Source organism: Boleophthalmus pectinirostris, unplaced genomic scaffold (genome assembly GCF_026225935.1).
Source record: "Boleophthalmus pectinirostris isolate CB_2022bp ecotype Guang Dong unplaced genomic scaffold, ASM2622593v1 HiC_scaffold_3, whole genome shotgun sequence".
Taxonomy (NCBI): domain Eukaryota; kingdom Metazoa; phylum Chordata; class Actinopteri; order Gobiiformes; family Gobiidae; genus Boleophthalmus; species Boleophthalmus pectinirostris.
Window position 1 is genome coordinate 12,470,694 of NW_026571299.1, and position 21,163 is coordinate 12,491,856.

The 21,163-nt window shown below is 39.2% G+C and overlaps 1 protein-coding gene and 1 pseudogene across 1 annotated transcript; both read right to left on the minus strand.

Annotated features, from left to right (window-relative positions):
* Positions 1–12,170: 12,170 nt before the first annotated feature.
* Positions 12,171–12,288, minus strand: LOC129411171 (5S ribosomal RNA; annotated as a pseudogene).
* A 7,996-nt stretch (positions 12,289–20,284) lies between these two features.
* On the minus strand, positions 20,285–21,150 carry LOC129411030 (mitochondrial pyruvate carrier 1). The gene has a single exon (XM_055160575.1). The coding sequence runs from the start codon at positions 21,067–21,069 to the stop codon at positions 20,743–20,745; it is 327 nt and encodes a 108-aa protein (XP_055016550.1). The 5' UTR covers positions 21,070–21,150; the 3' UTR covers positions 20,285–20,742.
* Positions 21,151–21,163: the final 13 nt, after the last annotated feature.

Genomic DNA, 21,163 nt, shown 5'->3' on the forward strand with positions numbered 1-21,163 from the left:
AGGTTCGTGTGATTATATTTGTGTTTGTCAAAACCAGGACACTGTACGGGGGAGGGAGGTGGGGACTCGTCATCCACATTGCGCGACTCTCACCTGGCAAAGCTTTTTCCCACTGGACACCGAAACATATGTGCTGCTTTGTACACTGTGCACATGGACTCACACTTGTCCCGAACGGAAAGCGTGGACTTTCTTGTACAAGTCATCGTTGCACATCATTCATATTTGCACTTCAGTACGCTGCAGACTGACCGACTGTTTGTGTCTCGCTCCTTCTGAGTGCAGAGAGCTACATGTATTAACCCTGTTTGGTCACGCTACGCACAGCAACCTACATTCGGTTTGTCGATTAAAATGAACGTAATCGATGAAATTCTTAATGATCAATTATCGATTAATCGACTAATCATGCCCATCCCTAGTCTGGAGTGTGTGATGTTCTGGAGTAAATGAATTGAATTATGTTTCTGATAAGGATTTTAAGGTGCTGAGAGAACTGAGTGTGAATGATGAGGGGCTTTACAGTGTCACAGTTTCGATGTACTCGTCTGAACTATCTGTAGCAGCTCTGAACACATCCCAGGCTGCAGTGTCCAAACACAAAGCTCCTCCACAACCTCACTGGTCAAATTCTTGGAAATCATCACTGCAGGTCTGGAGAGCTTCAGCGTTCACCTCTGTTTGCAGGGACAAGGTGCACCACAACGTGATTTGAGAGTCGAACAACTTCAGGGGCACTGCACAAAAGGCTCTCCTCGCTGTCTCTGAAGGCACACGAGGGCACTAGCTCGTTTTCCTCTGTGGGGGCGCCTCACTCTTTTGGTTAGGTGCACTAATTCTGCTGCAGGCACTAAGGCCCCGGCCACACTAGTCCGTATTCGAATAGTTTTTGTTGTGGATACAGTGTTCATCCACACTAATCCAACTGAAAACAGCTCCAGAGACCAAACCATCTGGTTCCGCCAGCTCCTACGAATTCATTTGAGTATGGATCTGATCCGGCACTGTGTGGACGCCTGAAAATGCTGATGCGCTCATGTAGATTTATGCTATGCGAAGTAGCTAATTCAGCACTAAAACGCTAAGAGGCTAGAATATATGTCCATTCATATATACAGTCTATGCGTACGACCTGCAGATGTATAATTTCTGAAACGTTTAACATGAACCATCTCCAACGTGATAGAAACACAGAACAGACTCACCATCAGCAGAACACCCCTCTGTCACAGAAAGAACACTCATATTCCACTGAGTCGTGTCCTTTAGTCCGACAGAAGCTGAAACGCATCAGCGCACAATAGCGAGCTGTTTTTTTTTTTTTTGTGTGCGCTTAGTTGATGCAAATTAGCCATGTGGTTTTAAGTTTCATTTCTGTAAAACATACACAAATATGCTCAAAGCTGTGTGGATAGGGAAAAAAGTCAGTCCACACTTTGAGCTGCCATGCTCATCTTAAAATCCGGTGTTATGCTAAGTAACGACTGAACCTCGTTGTTGGTCCACAAAGAGACTGTTTATACACTTGTCATCTCTCTTGGCTCAAAATGAGCTGCTGCAGCGTTAGACTTCCTTGTTTTTACCGCTCACGTGATACCGGGACATCATGAAGACGTGACACCAGCCTATCACGTGACTAACGTTTCAGGCAGTTTTGTATTTCTATGTGGACAGGGAACGGTTTGAATGCGGACACAGAAACGACGTGTCTGGACGCAGTAATTTCCAATGCACTAATACAGTGATACGTGGATCCGTTTTAGTTAAATGGGGTCTAAAAAAAACTTAGGAGTAGAGGTTTAAGAACTCTTCACGAAGTTAAAGCATAACGGGACCAAAACGCCAGGGCAATCTCACACTGCCCCATCTAGATTTCAGCACTGGGCTTTTCTTCCATAACATTTCTTTATATTGTTTTGCTGTGCTGAGTGTCACTTGTTTGTTCTTTTGATCCACAATGTCTTCCTTTTCTCATTTATCACCCTTTAACACCTAAACCCACAAACCCAGACTTTCCCAGCCTCTCTCCTCTACTCTAATCTTTGTATCTCTGACTGTTCTTAAACCCAAAGGCCTCTTTAGCTCCCACTCTTCACCCTCTTCTCCTGCTCAGACAAAGACTTGTTGCCATAGAAACAATGCAAAGCTCCCACAACAGTCCAATTACAAAAGAGCACAATTAGAGGAGATGGGTTGTATTTAACAGGCATGCTCCTGTGCGCCTTTGGACTCCACATCCTCCAGTGCACAGTTTCTCATTAGAGAAGTTCAGGGTAATATGTGCTCTGCTCATATGGTACCACGATCTTAAAGGAAACAAGATATAGGATTATTTTACACAAGCATGTGGGGAGCACGGGCCAGACAGAAGGCAATTACTGTATTTTTCAGACTATAAGATGCACCGGATTATAAGGCGCATTAAGCAAAACAAACGGACGACACTTGAGACTGATTTCTTCACAATCCATTGGCAGATCATGGAATTATGAATGTGAATGTAGGTGGATAATTTAAGTTTGTTTTTTTTATTTCCTACGAGGAGAACTCAAATGTCCATTGAGTAATAATGTGTTTAATGCAGTTTTATGCATGTTTATTTACATTTTACAGAAACAAAACTTAAAACCACGTGGCTAATTTGCATAAACTATAAGCACTGAAAAAAACTGCTCCTACTCCTAAAACCTACTCTTTGTGCGCTGATGCGTTGAGCTTCGTCGGACTAATTCCGCGAGGCTCCTGACTACATTTTGTAGTACCGTGTACCACATAAAATTTAGGTCAAGGTCAGTGAACACAACCAGAATTAGTACACAGTGTAAGGTGCACTGGATTATAAGGTGCATTGTCGATTTTTGAGAGAATTAAAGGATATTAAGTGTGTCTTATAGTCCAAAAAATACGGTATTTTTAAGAGAGGGCAAAAGAATGTAGGAATGGAATGTGGAAAGGCCTGAGCACCCATTTGGAAAACCATAATTTGGCATTTATGTCTCACCCATAAACAGTTTTTTAACCCACTCTGCCTGATCCTGATATGAACATTAATAACAGACCAGAGTCTATATAAAGTTGCTCCCTCTAGCATTACCAACAGGTTGATTCACAGCCTCGTAACAGTAAAGCAAATTAAAAGTAAAGTAAATAGTAGATCATAGCGTCATCACTCTCTCTTCTGATTGTTTTTTTGGTTTCGCACTCAGATTTCCAAATATGGGCCCTGGTTCCAGATTAGCTGCCTCAACTGGCTTCATTTGGTTGCAGCTGGACTGGCCCCACAGTACGTCTCGGACGAGGGCCAGCTCCAACTCGTGGTGCCTAAAACGAGACTTAAAACCAGGGGGGATCAGGCCCTAAGCTCTGGAACGCTCTGCCCCTCATCGTCCAAACAGCCCCCACCGTGGAGTAAGTCTCGTCTGTAAACCCACTTTTATTCTCTGGCTTTTAACACTGCGTGAATTGTGTGGTCCTCTGTGTTTTTTATTTTATTTATTCTATTTATTTTATATTTTTTACTTATTTACTGCTATTTTATGATTTTATGTTTTTTGCTTTTATTTGGCTTTACTGGTTTTATTGTTTTAGGACTGGTGTGACCAAACTTTAGCAATTTACCTTTTTAATGTCTTAATTTTATTATATCTGTGCAGCACTGTGTAATCTGCTTTGTTTGTGAAATGTGCTATAGAAATAAAGTGGATTTGGAGCTGAAAACTATGGACGACGTCACACTCCCTCAGTCCAGTTCTATTTTACAGTCTATGGTTTCAACCAGTGCTTCAGCTGCCATCTACAAAGGAGAAAAACAGACAAAAAAAATACAATAAGTGAATTAATAGTTGATCCAAATGGTAGACCATCGCAACCCTTCTCTCTGTCTGTATCATGACAATCACTGGAAAGAAATAGTCCATGAAACGTGACCTTTTCAACTAAAACTCATTGACGTGGTCTGGACAAATGAGTCTTAATCATTTCTTCCAGTTTATTCCTGCTGCTCCAGTGGGAACGGTCCAGTCTGAAACATTTTAATGACTCTCTCTCTTTGTGTTACTTTAAACAGGTGTATTTCTCTTCAGAGAGGGGCCATCATTACTGCGTCTCATTGTGAAGCCTGTTCCATGTGGATGATGCTACAGAAGTGTGTGTACAAGGCCCTCGCTCATGTTTGTGTTTGCAGAGACATAAGGGCCATTTAGACAGGGACCGCAGACTCGCAGGCTTTTTCTTGAACCTAATGAAGGACAAATTGGGCCCATTTTCAACAGAGGTCTACCCTCCCCTGAAGAGTGTGTGTGGGTGGTCATGGAGTACGTCATGTAAGCCTAGTTATCATGCCAAAAGGCCAGGCTCACATCAGAAGGCCAGTTTAGCAGTCATTAGTGCGTCAACATGCGCAGAATTTCTACCTAAGTCTGATTATGTTTTTGAAAACAAGACATGTACATTTTGGGTGTTGTAATTTTAGCAGCACAACCAGAAAAATAATAAACATGTTTTGAGTTGTATCCACTCATTAGACCAGCGGTTAGTCTCTGCCACAGATGAGCTTCTATTTCATCATTTGATCCACTGAGATTCAAGTAAAAACTTCAATAGAGCTGTGTGAAAATCTGTAGGCAAAACCATTTTCTAACTTTTCAAAATAATATTGGTCATAGTAAATTGGCATTATTTGCAGCAATGACTATAATCAGACATAGTTGGAATATTTGTGCACATGTAACTGTACTAAGTATGTCCAAGTCGACTCATTAGTAATATATATTTTTTTTAAATAGACAAGTTAAAGGCATTGTGACAGATGTCGTCTTAGTTTTGTTTGACCTTGCCTCCACCCACCTCAGATCCACCCGCCTCGGATCCGCCCCTCTGATCAGCCTCACCTGGCCCGCTTGATCAGTGGGGGTATAAAAGCCAGAGTGACCAGTGGGTCCACTGCTGCAGCTTTATCTACTTTTTGTACACCTTTTTTAGCACTTTTTCTGTAATAAATATTCTTTTCACCTTGCCACGCTTTCAGTTTTTGTTCCACTCCCGGTTTATTTTAACATCTTTTTTCAGTTACCGTGCCACCCCCTAGACACCCGCGGCATGTAACAGGCAGGCATGTTATATTTTAGACCATAATGGCCCTTATTTGTTAACATTTGGGTGAAGAGGGGGGTGAAAATGAGGATGGAGAACGGAGCCACATGACAAACTCACTGAGACAGAGTGCGAAGATGAGTTCTTCAACCTGTCTTTACTGCTGCTGTCTGAATCCTGCAGACAGCCTCATTTTGGTTGTATATAAATAAACGCATTGATTACCTCATATGAAAGTTTGATAACACTTTATTTTGGGGCTTATTCTGCTATTAGTTAAACATTTACAAACACTTTTCTCTTAATATACTCCTTATTACTGCTTATTAATATGACAGTAGGCCATTTTTGTCCATGAATTATGATTCTAATAAGCTTTTGGCACAAATAAGTAAAAACTACATTTCTTGTGGTACTAGTCCTTCACAACAGCTTATTAAAATAATAATTAATATACAAAAATGGCCCAGTATCATATTAATAAGCAATAATCAGGAGTGTAATAATAGGAAAGTGTTTGTAAATGTTTAATAGCAGAATAAGCTTATGGGGAATTAGACATTAATAAGGGCTGAATAAATTCTAATTCATGACAAATTAACCATTTACAACTGTGCTGATTACTATCTAGTTAGATGTTAGTAAGTGTACCCTTAAATAAAGTCTTACCGAAAGTTTAGTAAATGAGGGCCAGTTTAAAATGAGTCTAGTCGGAGGTTTAAACTCCTCTTGTTGTTGATGAAAACACATGTGCTCCCATATTTGCCAGTCCCCTGGTGTTACTCGAGCTGCTCCTCACAGCTCTCAAAGTGTTGATTACAGACGCTCCGCTGGTGCCAGGCTCACACTGTGCGTCGATGTAAATGTATGTGACATGAGTGCAGCTCAGGGTCCACCTGCGCACACCGCTGACCATGTGACCACTGGACCACAGCCTTTTGTTGGGCTGAAGAACGAAGGATCGGAACTTTTCAAACACTTCACACTTGTTCATCTCCAGACAGACAAACTTCTCACCTCCGTCTTCACTTGAGCTGCACCGTGCCACATGTAACACCTCTCAGATTAGAGCCTGTTACTAGGAAGATTCAGTAGTGTTAGAATTAGTATCCAGGAAGATTAGACTGAGGTTAAGGTTTGATTGGTGCGTTCACATGAAGTCAAACGAGGCCTTATGGAGCACTTAGAATCCGTTCATTTTGAAGAGGTTCACATTACGCCCATGGGTTTTTAGAGTGTTAAGAATGTTGTTTCCTCTTTGGATTTGGCCTCATTCACTCTTGTTTCCTTTTTCTATTTACGAGATCAAATATGTTCCAAAAGTTGCCGTGGGCTCTGCCATTATCATTCAGGTTGTGTTATTTTGCATTGGGCTGCCGATCTTGACAATAAATAAGTTCTATACAGACTACCAAACCGTCTGAAAGCCCCCAAGACAATATAGTGCAGTGCTGACTTTTTGGTGCACATGAATATTGAACATTCTACCCAAACCAACCTTATTTATAGGATATTTAATTTATCCATTGTAATGAATGGGATTCCCGCTTAAAGGTGCATTGTGGCAAATTTATAATCGAAATTCTTTTTCTCTCTCTTTGCTTTTTATTTATTTTTCACCCATTTTTAAATAAACATTTTTAGTCACTGTACTTAAACTAATATTATTTTCACCATGATTTCCTTTCATCATCTTTTACTATTTATTACAATCTCAAAGCATAATTATAAAGGCATTTCCTTTTCCTTTTTTTTTTTTTTTCCTTTTTAATTATTAGAATTATGACCATTACAACAACAATAACTTATATTATCATCATCATTATTATTATTATTATTATTATTAGTTGTAGTAGTAGTAGTAGTAGTATTAGCATTATTATTATCTGTATTATTATCATCATCATTATCATATCATTATCATTATCATTATCATTATCATTATCATTATCATTATTATTATTATTATTATTATTATTATTATTATTATTATTATTAACTAGTAGTAGTAGTAGTAGTAGTAGTAGTAGTAGTAGTAGTAGTAGCATTGTGTAACTTTTCTGGTGGATAGTCTGTCAAATGCTTCTCGTCATGGAGATGTTTTTGCTTTATCTGGAATGTTTCATAGTTTAGTATTAAACCTTTCATGAACCTTTCTTTTTATGAAAACCATACCAGACCAAGTTACAGGTCAGATCTGTGGAGAGGGGACCTCGCTAACAAAACAAATGTCTGTTTTCTAGGTATTTTTGAGCTATAAAACCATCTGTAATTGAATAAACGTAAGGCAGAGCTGTCATAATGTGGAACTTTCCAGGCAGAGAAATTACATATCCGTAGAAACAAGCAAACAAAAAGTAACATAGTGCAGCTTTTAAATGGGAATGCCAAAGAAAGCATGGTTTAGTATTTTCACTCAGAAGTTGGTGAGGTGAAATCAGGTCAATTACGGTTTTACGCCACAAACATTGCTTTCCTGTTCAAAGCATCTCTGCGCTCAAATTGTGAACTATAAAATTAAACCCCAGAGTGGACTACGGACACCAGGGACCCATCTTTGATCTGGGTTTGATGCTGAAAGGCTGGTCTCTTCACTACGCCCAAACTGCTTATCTCAGCAGAATAACAGCAGCAGACTCAGCCCATTCACTCTGAACCCGACAGGTGAATTAAAAATCCATCTTTACAGGCCAAAGTATTAGCTACACTCACATTACCATCTGTCACATAAACATCAGCTCAGAAGAGACGCTTTGAAAGTAGAAGCTGCTTCCACAAAGTCCATAACCTCAGGAGAATTCAGTCCTTCACACACTAAAGGGCCCATCTTACGCTATTCTCCGATTTATGTTATGTAGTTTCCTCATCAAAAACATTCCCAGTGTTGTGTTTTGTTTCATTCATAGATGTTTGACACACAAATACTGTGATGTTATTTGGTAATTCAGGAAATGGTCCACTGTTTTAAACTCCATAACCCTTCACTAGAATCACCTGGATGATTTTAGCCCTGGAATTACCAATCTCTACTGAACTAAATGTAAAAGCAGCTCTCAACGTGAAAACTATTGCTTCATGACATCACAAGGTGGGACAGAGCATTTGTAGCTTTGGAGATGTAAAGACTACTGTATTTTTCTAACTGTAAGTCACACTTTTTTTCATGGTTTGGCTGGTCCTACAATTTATAATCCGGTGCAATTTATGTATTAAGATTTTCACATTTTCAGCCACGAGAGGCTCTAGGCTCGTGTGTCAGTATCTGCTGCTCCTATTACTCCTGTACCACTGTCACTTTGCTCTACTGAGCATGTCTCCTGCTGAAAGAGCCGCTGTTCTGTCTGTATCAGGTCAGTCGATTGCACCATTACTTCTGTACCACTGAAAATTTAAAATGTAAACAAACTTATAAAGACAACTGAGAAGACTGAACACAAATGCCCCCAAAAAGAAAATTATATTTTCCAGATTAACGGCTGCAAGTAGCAAAATATGCAGCTGAAAACGGTAATCAAGCACAAGAAAGAATGTTTGGAGTGAGCGAGAAACTTGTGACAATCGGGAGGGTGCATCATGCATGCATCATGGATCAGCAAAGCCTGGACTTCAGTGACAACCAAAACCATCCTGTCGGGATTCAGAAAGGCTGGAATAATTCTAACTGGACCTGATGCTGAGTCTGACTACAGCTACATAGAAGAGGAAGTGGTGCTCCATTTACCTCCGGAGGTCGCAGAGTCGCTCAGAACTGACACAGAGGATGAAGAATTCAATGTATTTAGTGATTTGAAGTGAGATGGAGAGTTTGGTAAACTTGTTCTGTTCTGTTGTTTATGTTATAATTGTTTGAAGAACTGTTCATATGTGACGTTAACAGTCTGTTGTTCTCTGTTCTATTGTTATTACTATAACTTGCCTTTCAAAATGAAATGTCGGTTCCTGCTCTTGGATTTTATAAAATAAATTTCCCCCAAAAAGTGCGACTTATAGTCCGGTGCAACTTATATGTGTTTTTTTTTCTTTTTCATTACACAATTTTTGGTTGATGCGATTTATACTCCGGAGGAATTTATAATCCGAAAAATACGGTAATAATAAAGGGTTATTCAAACAAGTGTGAATGAAACAGAACAGAACACCATGTATGTTTTTGAGGAGGTAACTGCATTGTAACATGTCTTAAAGCTCACAAGAGTAAATTTTGCATAATATAGGACCTTTAGTATGCGCTACTATAAAGACACAAGAGAAAAAGATACTGCTCAGATTTACGGACAGTCGCTGAATTTAAAGTCTATCTTTATGAGCTTAAGTATTAGCCAACACTTACATTATCAGTCATCACATAAAACTGTAACATTTATAAGGAAGAGTAACAGGCAGTGAGAAAAGAGGGTGAGTTTAACATGTTTTTGCACTTTGAAAAAATGCTGAAAACGTTAAGAGGATATTTATAGGCCCGTGGAGCACAGCCAAGATTCAAGCCTTACAGAAAGCCCCACACAAGTATCAGGTCAAATTACAGGGCTCATATTATACAAAACTCAGCTTTTGGCCATGTTGGTGTGGTATATTTAGAATCATTCACACTTCATTAATCCTACGAGGTTTTCTCTCTGAAGCCCTCGGAAATGACTCTGTTGCAATCATCGTCAGATTGTTGCATAATAATAATCTTCATAAACTTGGAAGTCTAATGCCCCTAAACCAGCCCCAAACTTGTTCCAAACACATGTCACTGTGAACACATGAGGATATTACCATGACAGCCCTGTTGCTAAATGACTGTTCAAAGGCTTTTTTCTCATGCTGTCAGCAGAGGGAGCTCTAGCGCAAATGTTATTTTAAGTTTAAAAACAGTAATGTGAACAAAAGTTACCAAAAGAATGTCTAAAAGGAAATGGAGCCAAAACGTGACAACCACTTGTTCCAAGGGAAAAAAAAAGTCCAATTAAAAGTTCCCATAGGTTAATGGGAATTAAAAATAAAAATGTGCGTTAACGATGACCATCAGATATATAATTTTATTTAAAACATTTCAGAAAGTTCATAAACCGGTCAGTTATTGAAACATTTAGCAAAATTTTAGGGAAATGAGTTACCCACATAGAAGGAATAGGGGATAATGATAAGATATTACGATAGAACAGTACGATATTATCACGATATTCATTTCACGATACAATATTTATTGCGATATTTTGGAGTGGTTAATATAATTGTAGACAGGACACTTTTTTGCATTTAATATACATTGACAAGACTTTAGGTGTGAATCATTACTGTCATAATCCCAAGAATTCAAGTAAATAACATATTTCTTCATGTTGTCTGAGCTGAAATGAATCATGGGATACGTAGTTCCCGATGTTTTTTAGCTGTTGCTACTATAAAACCATGGATTTAACCAAACAAAATTGTAAATTAATATATTGTGGCAGCTCTTGATATTATTGTGAGACTTTTGACGATACGATATCACAATATTTCGGTTATATGATACAGATACCTACAGTATGCTTAATACGAGTCTAACCTTATGGGTAAAGAGTCTAAAGACATTCCACTAAATAAAATTGTTTCAAATAGTTTAAAGGACAAACAAAGGAAAACAATATAGAAATGGCCTTAAGATGTTTAAAATTGATGCCTAGCCTTTACATTTGGACGTGTTAATTAGTATAGATTCCCAAATGTATGTCTCAAATATCTCAGTACTTCGATACAATACTCCGTTGTTCCTTTAAACTCTTTATATTTTAAGTTGTTTTTAGAAAAGTGTATGTCAAAAACGTATGTGTATTGTGTATATGTTCACTATAACATGAAAACAAACCTATAACAAAATGACAGAGGAATGAAAAGGGAGAAGTGAAAAGACGAGATTGGACGTCAAACGATCGCAGTCAGTGGTTCTCAGGGTTGTGTCCTGGCCGCACCTCGGGCTGAAGTGAGACTTGTTTGGAGCTCCTCGTCTGTGGCCTCCTGTGGCTCTCACAAATGTGCTACAGAAGCTAAACACAGAGGCCCTGGAGTGACCGCTCTGACATTTTTAGGAGAAATGGGCCGAGTCCTATTTTGAGTCATGGCTGAGCTGCTAATGGGTCAATGCCGCCACAGCGAGAGCCCAACAACAATGGAAAGTGGAGGAAATGAGTTTATGAAAGATTTTTTTATACCAACCATTCAGAACAAGTGTCTGCCTCACACTATGGAGACATTAGGGGACAGAGAAACTTTTCAATAATAGATAATACAATCTAGTCATGGATTTGTCTCCAGTTGGTTGGACTTCTGTAACAGCCTGCTCACCGGACTCTCCAAACACACAGTAAGACAACTACAGTAAATGGTCACATTTTTATACAGCACTTTTCCACCTTCAAGCTACTCAAAGCGCTTTACATCAAGGAATCACTCACACATTCGCACACCAGTGTACACAGACACTAGGGACGAGGTGGGTTAAGTGTCTTTCCCATAGTGGAGCTGTTAAGGACCAAAATAGTTTGCTTTTATGGTACAAGCAGGAAATTTTGCCACATTAGTAACACCCCCCAGGACTATTATTTTTGGATATGGAACCAAGTCTAATGTAACATTGGAGCTGAGAACTGCACATGTCACAAAATGGACAATATGAAACAGCATAATCTCTTTCTTATAGTCTAATTTGCTTAGTTATTCATTTTGTAATGTTTAACAACTTTTTTCATAAACTCCAAAGCATTAAGGAGGTCATGTGACCGTTTTCCTCGAGAATGTGAGGGTTGTAAGTAAGTCTTTATTTATATAGCGCTTTTCACAGACGTATCTCACAAAGACGCCTTACAGAGCATTTATAGATTCATTATTGTTTTTCTCCACACCAGGTGATGGTAAGCTACCGTTGTAGCCACAGCTGCCCTGGGGCATACTAATGGAAGCACAGCTGCCATGCCAGTCGGCACCATCAGTCCCTCCGACCACCGCCATTACTCACACGCACACACCATTTTCATACTAGGCGTGGGTGGGTGAATGTGGGTGAAGTGCCTTGCCTAAGGACACAACAACAGTTTTTTTTTGTGACTAACGCCCCACTGTGGCACCTGATTTTCCCACTGGTCTCCCATCCAAGTACTAACCAGGTCCGACCTTGCTTAGCTTCTGAAATCTGAGGGGATCAGGATTTGACAAGCTGGTATGACCAGGGTTGTGTGAGTTCCTTGTGGTTGAAATCCAAGTATTTTATTTTTCAAAGCCATATTCATTGGGTTTGTGATAACAAAAAACATTTAACCATCTCTAAAGATCTGTAAGTGCCATATCATATTTCACAATGGTAATTAAATGCTGCATGGAAGTGTGGCTTAACGTCAAACACTTAACAGAGATCTACCTTAAATTGTTAAACGTATTTAAAGTGCTCTTAAGTGCAGCTGCTGCCATATTTGCATAAACCTGTACATGCCAAATTTGTCTTTGCACACTTGCATCACTGTTATTGCATCAGGCATCAGACCAGGTCTGGTTGAATACAAAAGTACCCTCCTACCATCGAGTGAATGAATCCTAATGCTGCGAGGTCAATGAAACTGGCTGATGAATCAGGCTAATATTCCGTTGAATTGCTCACCAATTGAGTTGCGACACTGAAGGGAGGTGACTTAGTGCAGAGAACAAAGCCGTGAAAAAGGAAAAAAACAATAAACATGTTAATATGTTATCTTCTGTGAATATAGCATAAAAAAAAAAAAGTAGGTAACATGGTGATCTAAATATGTAACATGTTAACAATTAACACCCCTCCTTTAAGTGTACTACAAATTATTTTGATAAATGAGCAATGATATCACCATGGAAATGGGCAGGTGGCAGGTTCTCCAGTAGAAAAGTTACAGAGCGCACCTTTTAACCTACGCAGCTATTTCTCTGTTGCAGTGGTTGGTTTGGAGAGAGGTGTAAACACTAATGCAAACAGAAAGGCAACACAAAAGGAGAGGAGTCCAACGCCGCACACCATCACCGCACAGGCGCAGGAGTGTGAACATCTGTCTGACCTGCTCGCCCCAATCTCATCACAATCACACACACACGCACACAAACACACACACAGACTTAGGGCCCACACATCACAACACATGTGTTTACTTCTGCTACACTTCACCTGCTCCTGTCACAGAAAATCCATCTAAATTCTCTGTGTTCTCAGACCGAAGGCACCAAAGAGTCTTTTTCACTCAGAATGCCACTGGAAATAATAGTTTTCACCACCGTGTCTTCATAAGCAAGGCAGGGACAGCTTTTTTTGAACATTTTGAAGAGTTTGGAAGAACTGCCTACTGTCAAATCTGGGTCTGGATGATTCTTGGGTTTGAGGAACTGTGATCCCAAATAGTGTTATTAAGATGGACTTTCACTGTGCAGTTTTGTATTTGCCTCCAAAATTCTTCTAACATTCAGAACAAAATCTGTCTTTTTATACCTGAGATAAGTGCGTAGTGTGCCAAGATTTTTTTTATTACTTATTTTTCTATCTTATTGTGACTTGTACATTTACATTCTTTAATTATGCCTTATTTGACATTTGGTCTCTTGCTATTTTTTTGCTACTTATTTAGAATTCATTATTACCATTTATATTTTTTACTCTTTAATTTCCCTTGTGACTCAATAAAGTTTGTCTAACTCTAAGTTCAGTTGTTGATTCTGCAAAAATACATCCTTTATCACTGCTTTGTGCAAAGTCTGAGGCTTTTGTCACCAAACTTTTATGTCTCGTATGTGTGCAGTGGTTTGTTCACAAGTTCACATGTTGTTACACACTGTGGCATTAAACCATCGATTAAGCAAATCTCCACTGACCAGATCCAGATCTCCAGGTGACACCACCGGGCCACGTTACAGCTTTTCTGATCTGTGGAGAGGCGAGCACGGTCACAATGCGAATGCATGTTTTTAAAGGTAGTTTTGAACCTGTGATTGAATAAATGCAAAATAGATGACACATGATCAGAACAGTGTTAAAATACTACTCTGAAGTAATTCAGGCAAAGCAATAACAACTCCATGGAGACAATCAGAAAGTTGATCGCCACCATAAACTCAAGGAATTGTATGTAAGATGGTAAAGTCAATGAACATGACCTAATTGTGTTACCAGATACGAGGTACACATGTTCAAATCATCACTTTTACTGCTATCCATCCATCCATCCATTTTCTTTCACTTATCCAGGGCCGGGTCGCGGGGGCAGCAGTCTAAGCAGGGACTCCCAGACTTCCTTCACCCCAGACAAACTTCCTCCAGCTCGTCCGGGGGAACCCCAACACGTTCCCAGGCCAGCCAAGAGACATAGTCCAGTGTGTCCTGGGTTTTCCCCGGGGCCTCCTTCCAGTGGAACATGCCCAGAACACCTCCTGAGGGAGATGTCCAGCATCCAAAACAGATGTCCAAGCCACCTCAACTGGCTCCTCTCAACATGGAGGAGCAGCGGCTCTACTCCGAGCTCCTCTCGTGTGACTGAGCTCCTCTCCCTATCTCTAATGGAGCACCCAGCCATACTGCTAAAGTAAACAAATTTTGGCCGCTTGTATCCGCAATCTCGTCCTTTCGGCCATTACCCAAAGCTCATGACCATAGGTGACGAGAGGAACGTAGATTGACCAGTAAATCGGTGAAGTAAATCTTCACCACAACGGTCCAATACAGCGACTGTATCACTGCCAACGCTGCACCAATCCACCTGTCAATCTCACACTCAATCCTCCTCTCACTCGTGAACAAGACCCCGAGATAGAAAGAACAAAAATGTGGCTGTTTGCTACAGGTGTTCCAATCAGTAGGAAGTAGAGGGTGCTCTGGGAAAAAAGGATCAAAACTCAAACACAACGGACTCCAGGCACTCCAAAACAGTAGAAAAAGTTAAAATATAGTTAAAAGGCCTTTATTTGAATGGCCAAAGCCAACATGTTTCGACCTTAACTGGTCTTCATCAGGGCTTAATTAAAACAGAGCATGGGCGTGGCCTTCAAGTAGAACACATCAACCAATAGCAGGCTGGAGTCAGACCCCGAGATACTTGAACACTTGAGGCAATTTTACTTTTACTGCTAATTTGTAATAATTGTTTGTAATAATTTGGGGTTTTGGTTCTGAAGACTAGTATCCAGTCAGAAAGCGGAATGAGCCTCACACGAGTCCCTCATTTGGGTTGCCAGTTCCAATGCTGAAATCCAGCTGGTGGACTCCTATCTGAATAGGCTCTAATCACACTTCTGTCACAAACCTGGAACACGTTTGGAACATAAACGTGAATAGAGCCTATCCTCACAACCTAAACCTCAGTACCTGCAGCCAATCATGAATCAGTACCTCCGCTTCTGTTGTCTGTATACTGAGAATGTGTCCTCTATATGCAGGTTTAGGCACTGGCAACTCAGGTTTAGTTGTGATTGTAATACCTTTTTAAAACTTCCTTTTAACTCCCTTTAATATCATTAGCACATTGTGAGCAGATCAGTGTTTGACCATCGCCCCCTACAGTATGCACAACCACACAGTCACTTTTTACTCCCCCCATTAGCAATTTAGATCCACAGTCTGGCTCTCGTCTGCGAATAAATCACGTAGCAGATGTGATTGATTAGAATAAAGCCCCAGTGTAATAGTAACAATATGCAAATGCGTGACTTGTGGCTGGTGCATTAGTCTGGAGTGCTCCTAAAGCTAAAGAGCTGCTCCTCCACCTGGCCCTCCATCAGAGCCCCGGGAGCCAGAGACAGATGCTCAAACACCGGATGGAACATTTACAATCACAGACAAAGAATGAACTGATACGAGTCCTCTGTGGGGTTATCAAAAAAAAAAAAAAAAAAAAGTATAAAAAAATCAAGACTGAAACGTGCTGATGAAAAGTAGTGATGCTGAAAAAATACATAAAATGGATTTGTATCAGAACTAGTATAAGACGACACACTTGTAGTAAAGATTATGCCTGTTTTTGTTTTGAAAATTACAATTCTAGCGTCTAAAAAAATGTTTTTTGTTCGTTTTGTTTTTTTTTATTATCAGTCCTTGAGCAACAAATATAATTCTAAACTAGACAAAAGCTTTTAAAAGTAACATTTGGAAGTCACTCTCTGTCTAACTACACTGAAACCATCACACCATAGATATTTCGAAAAAAAAAAAATAGCGAAATAAAAACACCAAGATCATGTAGAGCGGGTTAACACGGATATTTTAAGACCAAAATGACTCTCACAGCAGCAGTTACAGAGAGAGGGCTCACCATTTTTTCAATGCAAAGTGATTTGGAGCCAGAGTTGATGGAGCTGGAAGTGCGTCCATGCTCATGCACCAGTAGCTCTCCACCCTCTTCCAAGAAGCTTGCCAAGGGATTTCTGAATTATACATATTGTGCTGAATAAGTACATTTTGGATTTTATTCCCATTGTACATGAATAATTTTGACTTGCAATTACTAAGAACATTTTGCTTTATTTGAGTAGATTCAACTTGACAATTAAAATTATCTACCAATGGAACATTCATCCCACCTACACGTCAGGCTCAGAGTCTCGTCAATGGAGGGAAAGCGAGTTTAGTGATTTTTTTTTTTAATATTTGAGGGGATCGCTGTATTCAGGCCAAATTGGAGAGGTCTTATCAGAACCGGGCGTTTTTATTAAATGACCAAGTGCAGCTACAGGTGGTCCTGGCTCCTATATCAACAAAACAAAGCCTCTGCGAGACAAATACAAGGACGCTAAAGACTCAAACAAACATGTAACCTTTCCATTTTATGAAGAACTGGACCTCATTTAGGCTGCTTCCGTAGACAATGAGCATAAATGTTATTTCCTCATCTCAAATATACCTGGAGTAGGCCTGTAACGATAGTCAATAAATCAATTAATCATACGATAACTTTTAACAAGCTCCATAACTTTTCTGGCCACGATAAATTGTATTTACATGTTTGTTTGTTTTCCTCGCTCTCAAAGAGGGTGAATGTTAGAAGGCTTCTATCGCTCTTTGACTCCTCTCGTTTAACAAGTGTAAAGACTCTTGAACCTTCTTGCGCTGTGTTTATTAACAGAGTGCTGTCTGTGTGGCGCTTTGTCTCAAACCCCAACAGCCGATAAACCCAAACCCGAGCGACATAACTAGCCTAGCCCCCGGGAGAGCCCGAAATCCTACAAGATTTATATATAAGATATATATATATATATATATATATATATATATATATATAATATATATATATATATATATATATATATATACTATCTTTTGTATGTATGTAGAACAGAGATTTGAAAAATAACAATGAATTCCTCTCCCCCATCGCCATAGTGACAAGGAAATGAAATATGCAGCACTTTTTAGGCAATAAATACAAACAGCGATAACTACCAGTTCTCACTTACATATCCTTAACAAACTGGTTTGAATATTCGCTTCATATAGTTTTCTACCATATGGTACAAGATTAGATTGAAAAAACTCTTACTTTTTGAGTAATGAGATTTTTTATTAAGAAAGGTCATGGTAACGGAGGGAAAAGTAACGGAGGGAAAATTGTGCAAGCAAGTAGAAGGTGCATGATTTTACATAATTTGTCAGTTTTTTTCTTCTGAATACTTTAATATTACTTCAAAATGAAAGGAAACTATTTCTATAAAATATGTCAGTCCTTCCAAGCAAATTTTTATCATTTTAAATACATAAAAAAAATAAAATAAATCATGTACCTTCATGAACAGTTCAAAGATCGAATAACACAAGATATGATGAAATACATCCATTTATTTACATGATTTGCAGGTCTTTGAAATTTGGGAAATAATTTTTGTTCCATGTTGCATACATGGTCTGTTTAAAACGTATGTAACTTTAGAACCAAAAATGGTCCAGAAAAAAGGTAAACAGTTTCATAAACTAGAGTACATATGCTATCTGTTGAATATATTTTTATATCAGATGCATTAACTTGAATTTGCTGTATACTTCTGCTTGACTGGGCCCAGAGACTTAATAATACATTTTATTTAATGCTTTGGTTGTGTTTGATTCAACAGTGGTTTATTCAAGTGCATTTTTGTTAACAAGTCTTTGCTGTGAGCCAGACTACATTAGGCTAGTCCTGTGTTAACAAGTGTGTTTTATTTAGGCCTGTTGTTTTTGGTTGTCTTACAGTTCCTGTGTTAAATGTTCTTTACAAAGTAAGGTTTTTTTGATCTTTGAGAGGGTGTATTTGCATTTTTATTCCATTTTTATTCATATTAAGTTGAAATCGGTCTCAAAATGTCAATATTATCGTTTATCACAATAAATTCTTGGTCAATTAATCGACCAGCAAAATCTGTTATCGTTACAGGCCTCACTATATTTAGGCTGAATTCTTCTCTGAAACTGAAAACTTTCTGATCCACTTTGTGATGTCATGTAGTAATATATACACCTTCATGAGAACATTTTGATCATTTCCACCTTGAAATTTCCAGTTTGTACTAATCAAAAGGTAAAAAGTAGATGAAAACTACAGCATCATGAGGTCACAAGGTGGAACAGAACATTTTGAGCTTCGGAGATATAGACAGACTAAAAATAAAGGATTACTCAAATGTGTAAATGAAACAAAACAGCTCAACAGGTATGTTTTTGAGGAGGAAATAACGTTCTAACATAATTTAAAGCTCACAAGAGTCAATTTCGTGTAATAGGGGAAATTGACTAAACATGACTTTTAGAATATTCCAGAAACTACCTTTAAGCATTGGTGTATTTTTTTGTACCACCTAAGGTTCTACTTGGGTTATTTCTGCCTTCCCACAGATTGACAGTGTTGAAGATGAGACAGTCTTCAGAACGCCTGGAGGAGTTTTACCCATCACAGCTAAGTCTGCAGCAACTGCCACAATCCAGCTATTCTCCACTGCCGTCTGCTGACAGGGGGTGCCAGATTGGGAGCTCTTTCTCTGGCATCAGTAAAGAGTAATTTATGTGCAGTTTCTTGGGCTTTAACATATAGAGTTTGTGTCCATGTCTGCTCATGGCTTTACATCAGGTGTGTTATTGGAGAATGTTCTCAAGTCGCAGAAGATCATGATGTACTTTAGGCCAGACAGTTAAAGAGGTACTGTATTTTTCGGACTATAAGTTACACTTTTGTTTGTGGTTTGGGTGGTCCTGTGACTTATAGTCCGGTGCGACTTATTTATTAAAATGTTCAGACTGACAGCAGCAAGAGGGCGCTCTAGGCTTGTGTGTCAGTATCTGCTACTCCTATTACTCCTGTACCACTGTCACTTCGCTCTGCTGCGCACGTCTCCTGCAGAAAAAGCTGCTGTCCTGCTGCAAATAGTGAAATATTCAGCTGAAAACGGTAATTGAGCAGCAGAAAGAAAGTTTGGAGTGAGCGAGAAACTTGAGGGACTGTAGGAAAACTGGGAATGGAGAACACATTTTCATCCTTAGTCCTCTGCTGGACTGAGGCCAGCCACCATAAACATACAAAAACACAATGCAAAACTTTACACAGAAACTTTACTAATCCCAATGCATTCACATGTGTATTTACATTTATAGAGTGTCTTCAAATTCAATATGTAAGGTAAACCCTCCACCCCACCCCCTTCTATCTGTTGTATCTGATGATGTACCAATTTCATTGCACCTTTCTGGGCCTCTGACAGTTGGCTCACTTCTCTCCGCACCTCCTTGATTTTAGCCTCTAACCGTCTTTGCCATGGTGGGTATTGTATCGCATGGCTCCCATGGTTGCTCTTATAGCCCAACACATCTAGGATCACTGCTGCTGAAGTGTACATCAGCTCATTGGTTTCAGTGATTGTTGTGGTAGGGATCGCTCTCAGTGCTGCATTCACATCGTCTAGGAGACTTTCAGATGGTACTTCACTTAGCCTCTGTAACTGGCATCGGGGTTGCCTTGTGTTCATTCGGGCCATGATCTTATCTTTCAGGTCAGTCACTGCCTCGCTCAGCGTGATACTTATTGGGGTTTCGTACCCAATCTCTGGTTGGGGAGTTGGTGTGACTTCCCAATTGAGCTAACCAGCTGCTCTTTTTTTTTTTTTCATCATTAAAAAGTGTTTTTTTATTTGAAGAAATCATGTTCCATTTTAAGGGAAAATGAATCAAATAACAAAAACATGTTAAATTAATGTGAATATGTTAACACGGATTTGGTCAGCATCAACAAATGAGATGTCCAGTTTGAATCAAATAATAGCAAATAACCTTATTAAATGTATACCTATATTTACTTGTATAACATACTGGTGTGTTCAACTTCATATTAGCATGGGTGACAGTTTTATCAATTAAATGTGATGTAATGTAAATGTGTTTTACACATTCAGAAAATACAAATATTGATGCCCAAGACCTGCATTATGTATAATTGTTCAAAGTAGTCGTTCCATTTTACCATCTTGGCTGTGCACTAAAACATATTTTTAAGGCATCAATCAATCACTCAATTATTGGATATTAACATTTTCTGTAATGTTACACTGCCGAAATACACCCCAAGAATTGACCTTATTACTAGACTCTGTCCAAATGTGACTTTTGATCAGAGTAAATTAGCCACATTTTACACGGAGTTCCAAAGCTCTGGCATGTAGGCGATTTGGTGATTATGATGACTTCTTCTCAAGATTGTATTTGATGAGACGACTTCCTTGGATTAACTGAGCTGTTTCGTTGGTTATGTGGCAGGCAAACAACAGCCAGTTGCGGGGTTGCACTTTGTAAGCAAATCTCATGAACACGAGTGAGTAGCAACAGAGAGCGAAGGTCATTCTGCCACTGATAATCTCAGGGCTCTTTTTCATATCTGAGATGGCTGCTATAGGTAGACCCCAGTTTGCCACAGGTCCCCAGAAATGCGTGCTCATCAAATAATCTCTGAACTCCTTGCTTTTCAAATGGTCTACAGCTTTACGGGCAATCGTTCCTGCCATTTTCTTGTGTGGGAGATCAAAATTGTTGTCCTGTTTCTAGTTTGAAGGACGACCCGATTTTCGAGCGCAGAGGACACTGGTCTAAAATATATAT

Excerpts from the sequence above, each read along its gene's own strand:
- LOC129411030 (XM_055160575.1), bottom strand. The coding sequence starts at position 21,069 with ATGGCAGGAACGATTGCCCGTAAAGCTGTAGACCATTTGAAAAGCAAG.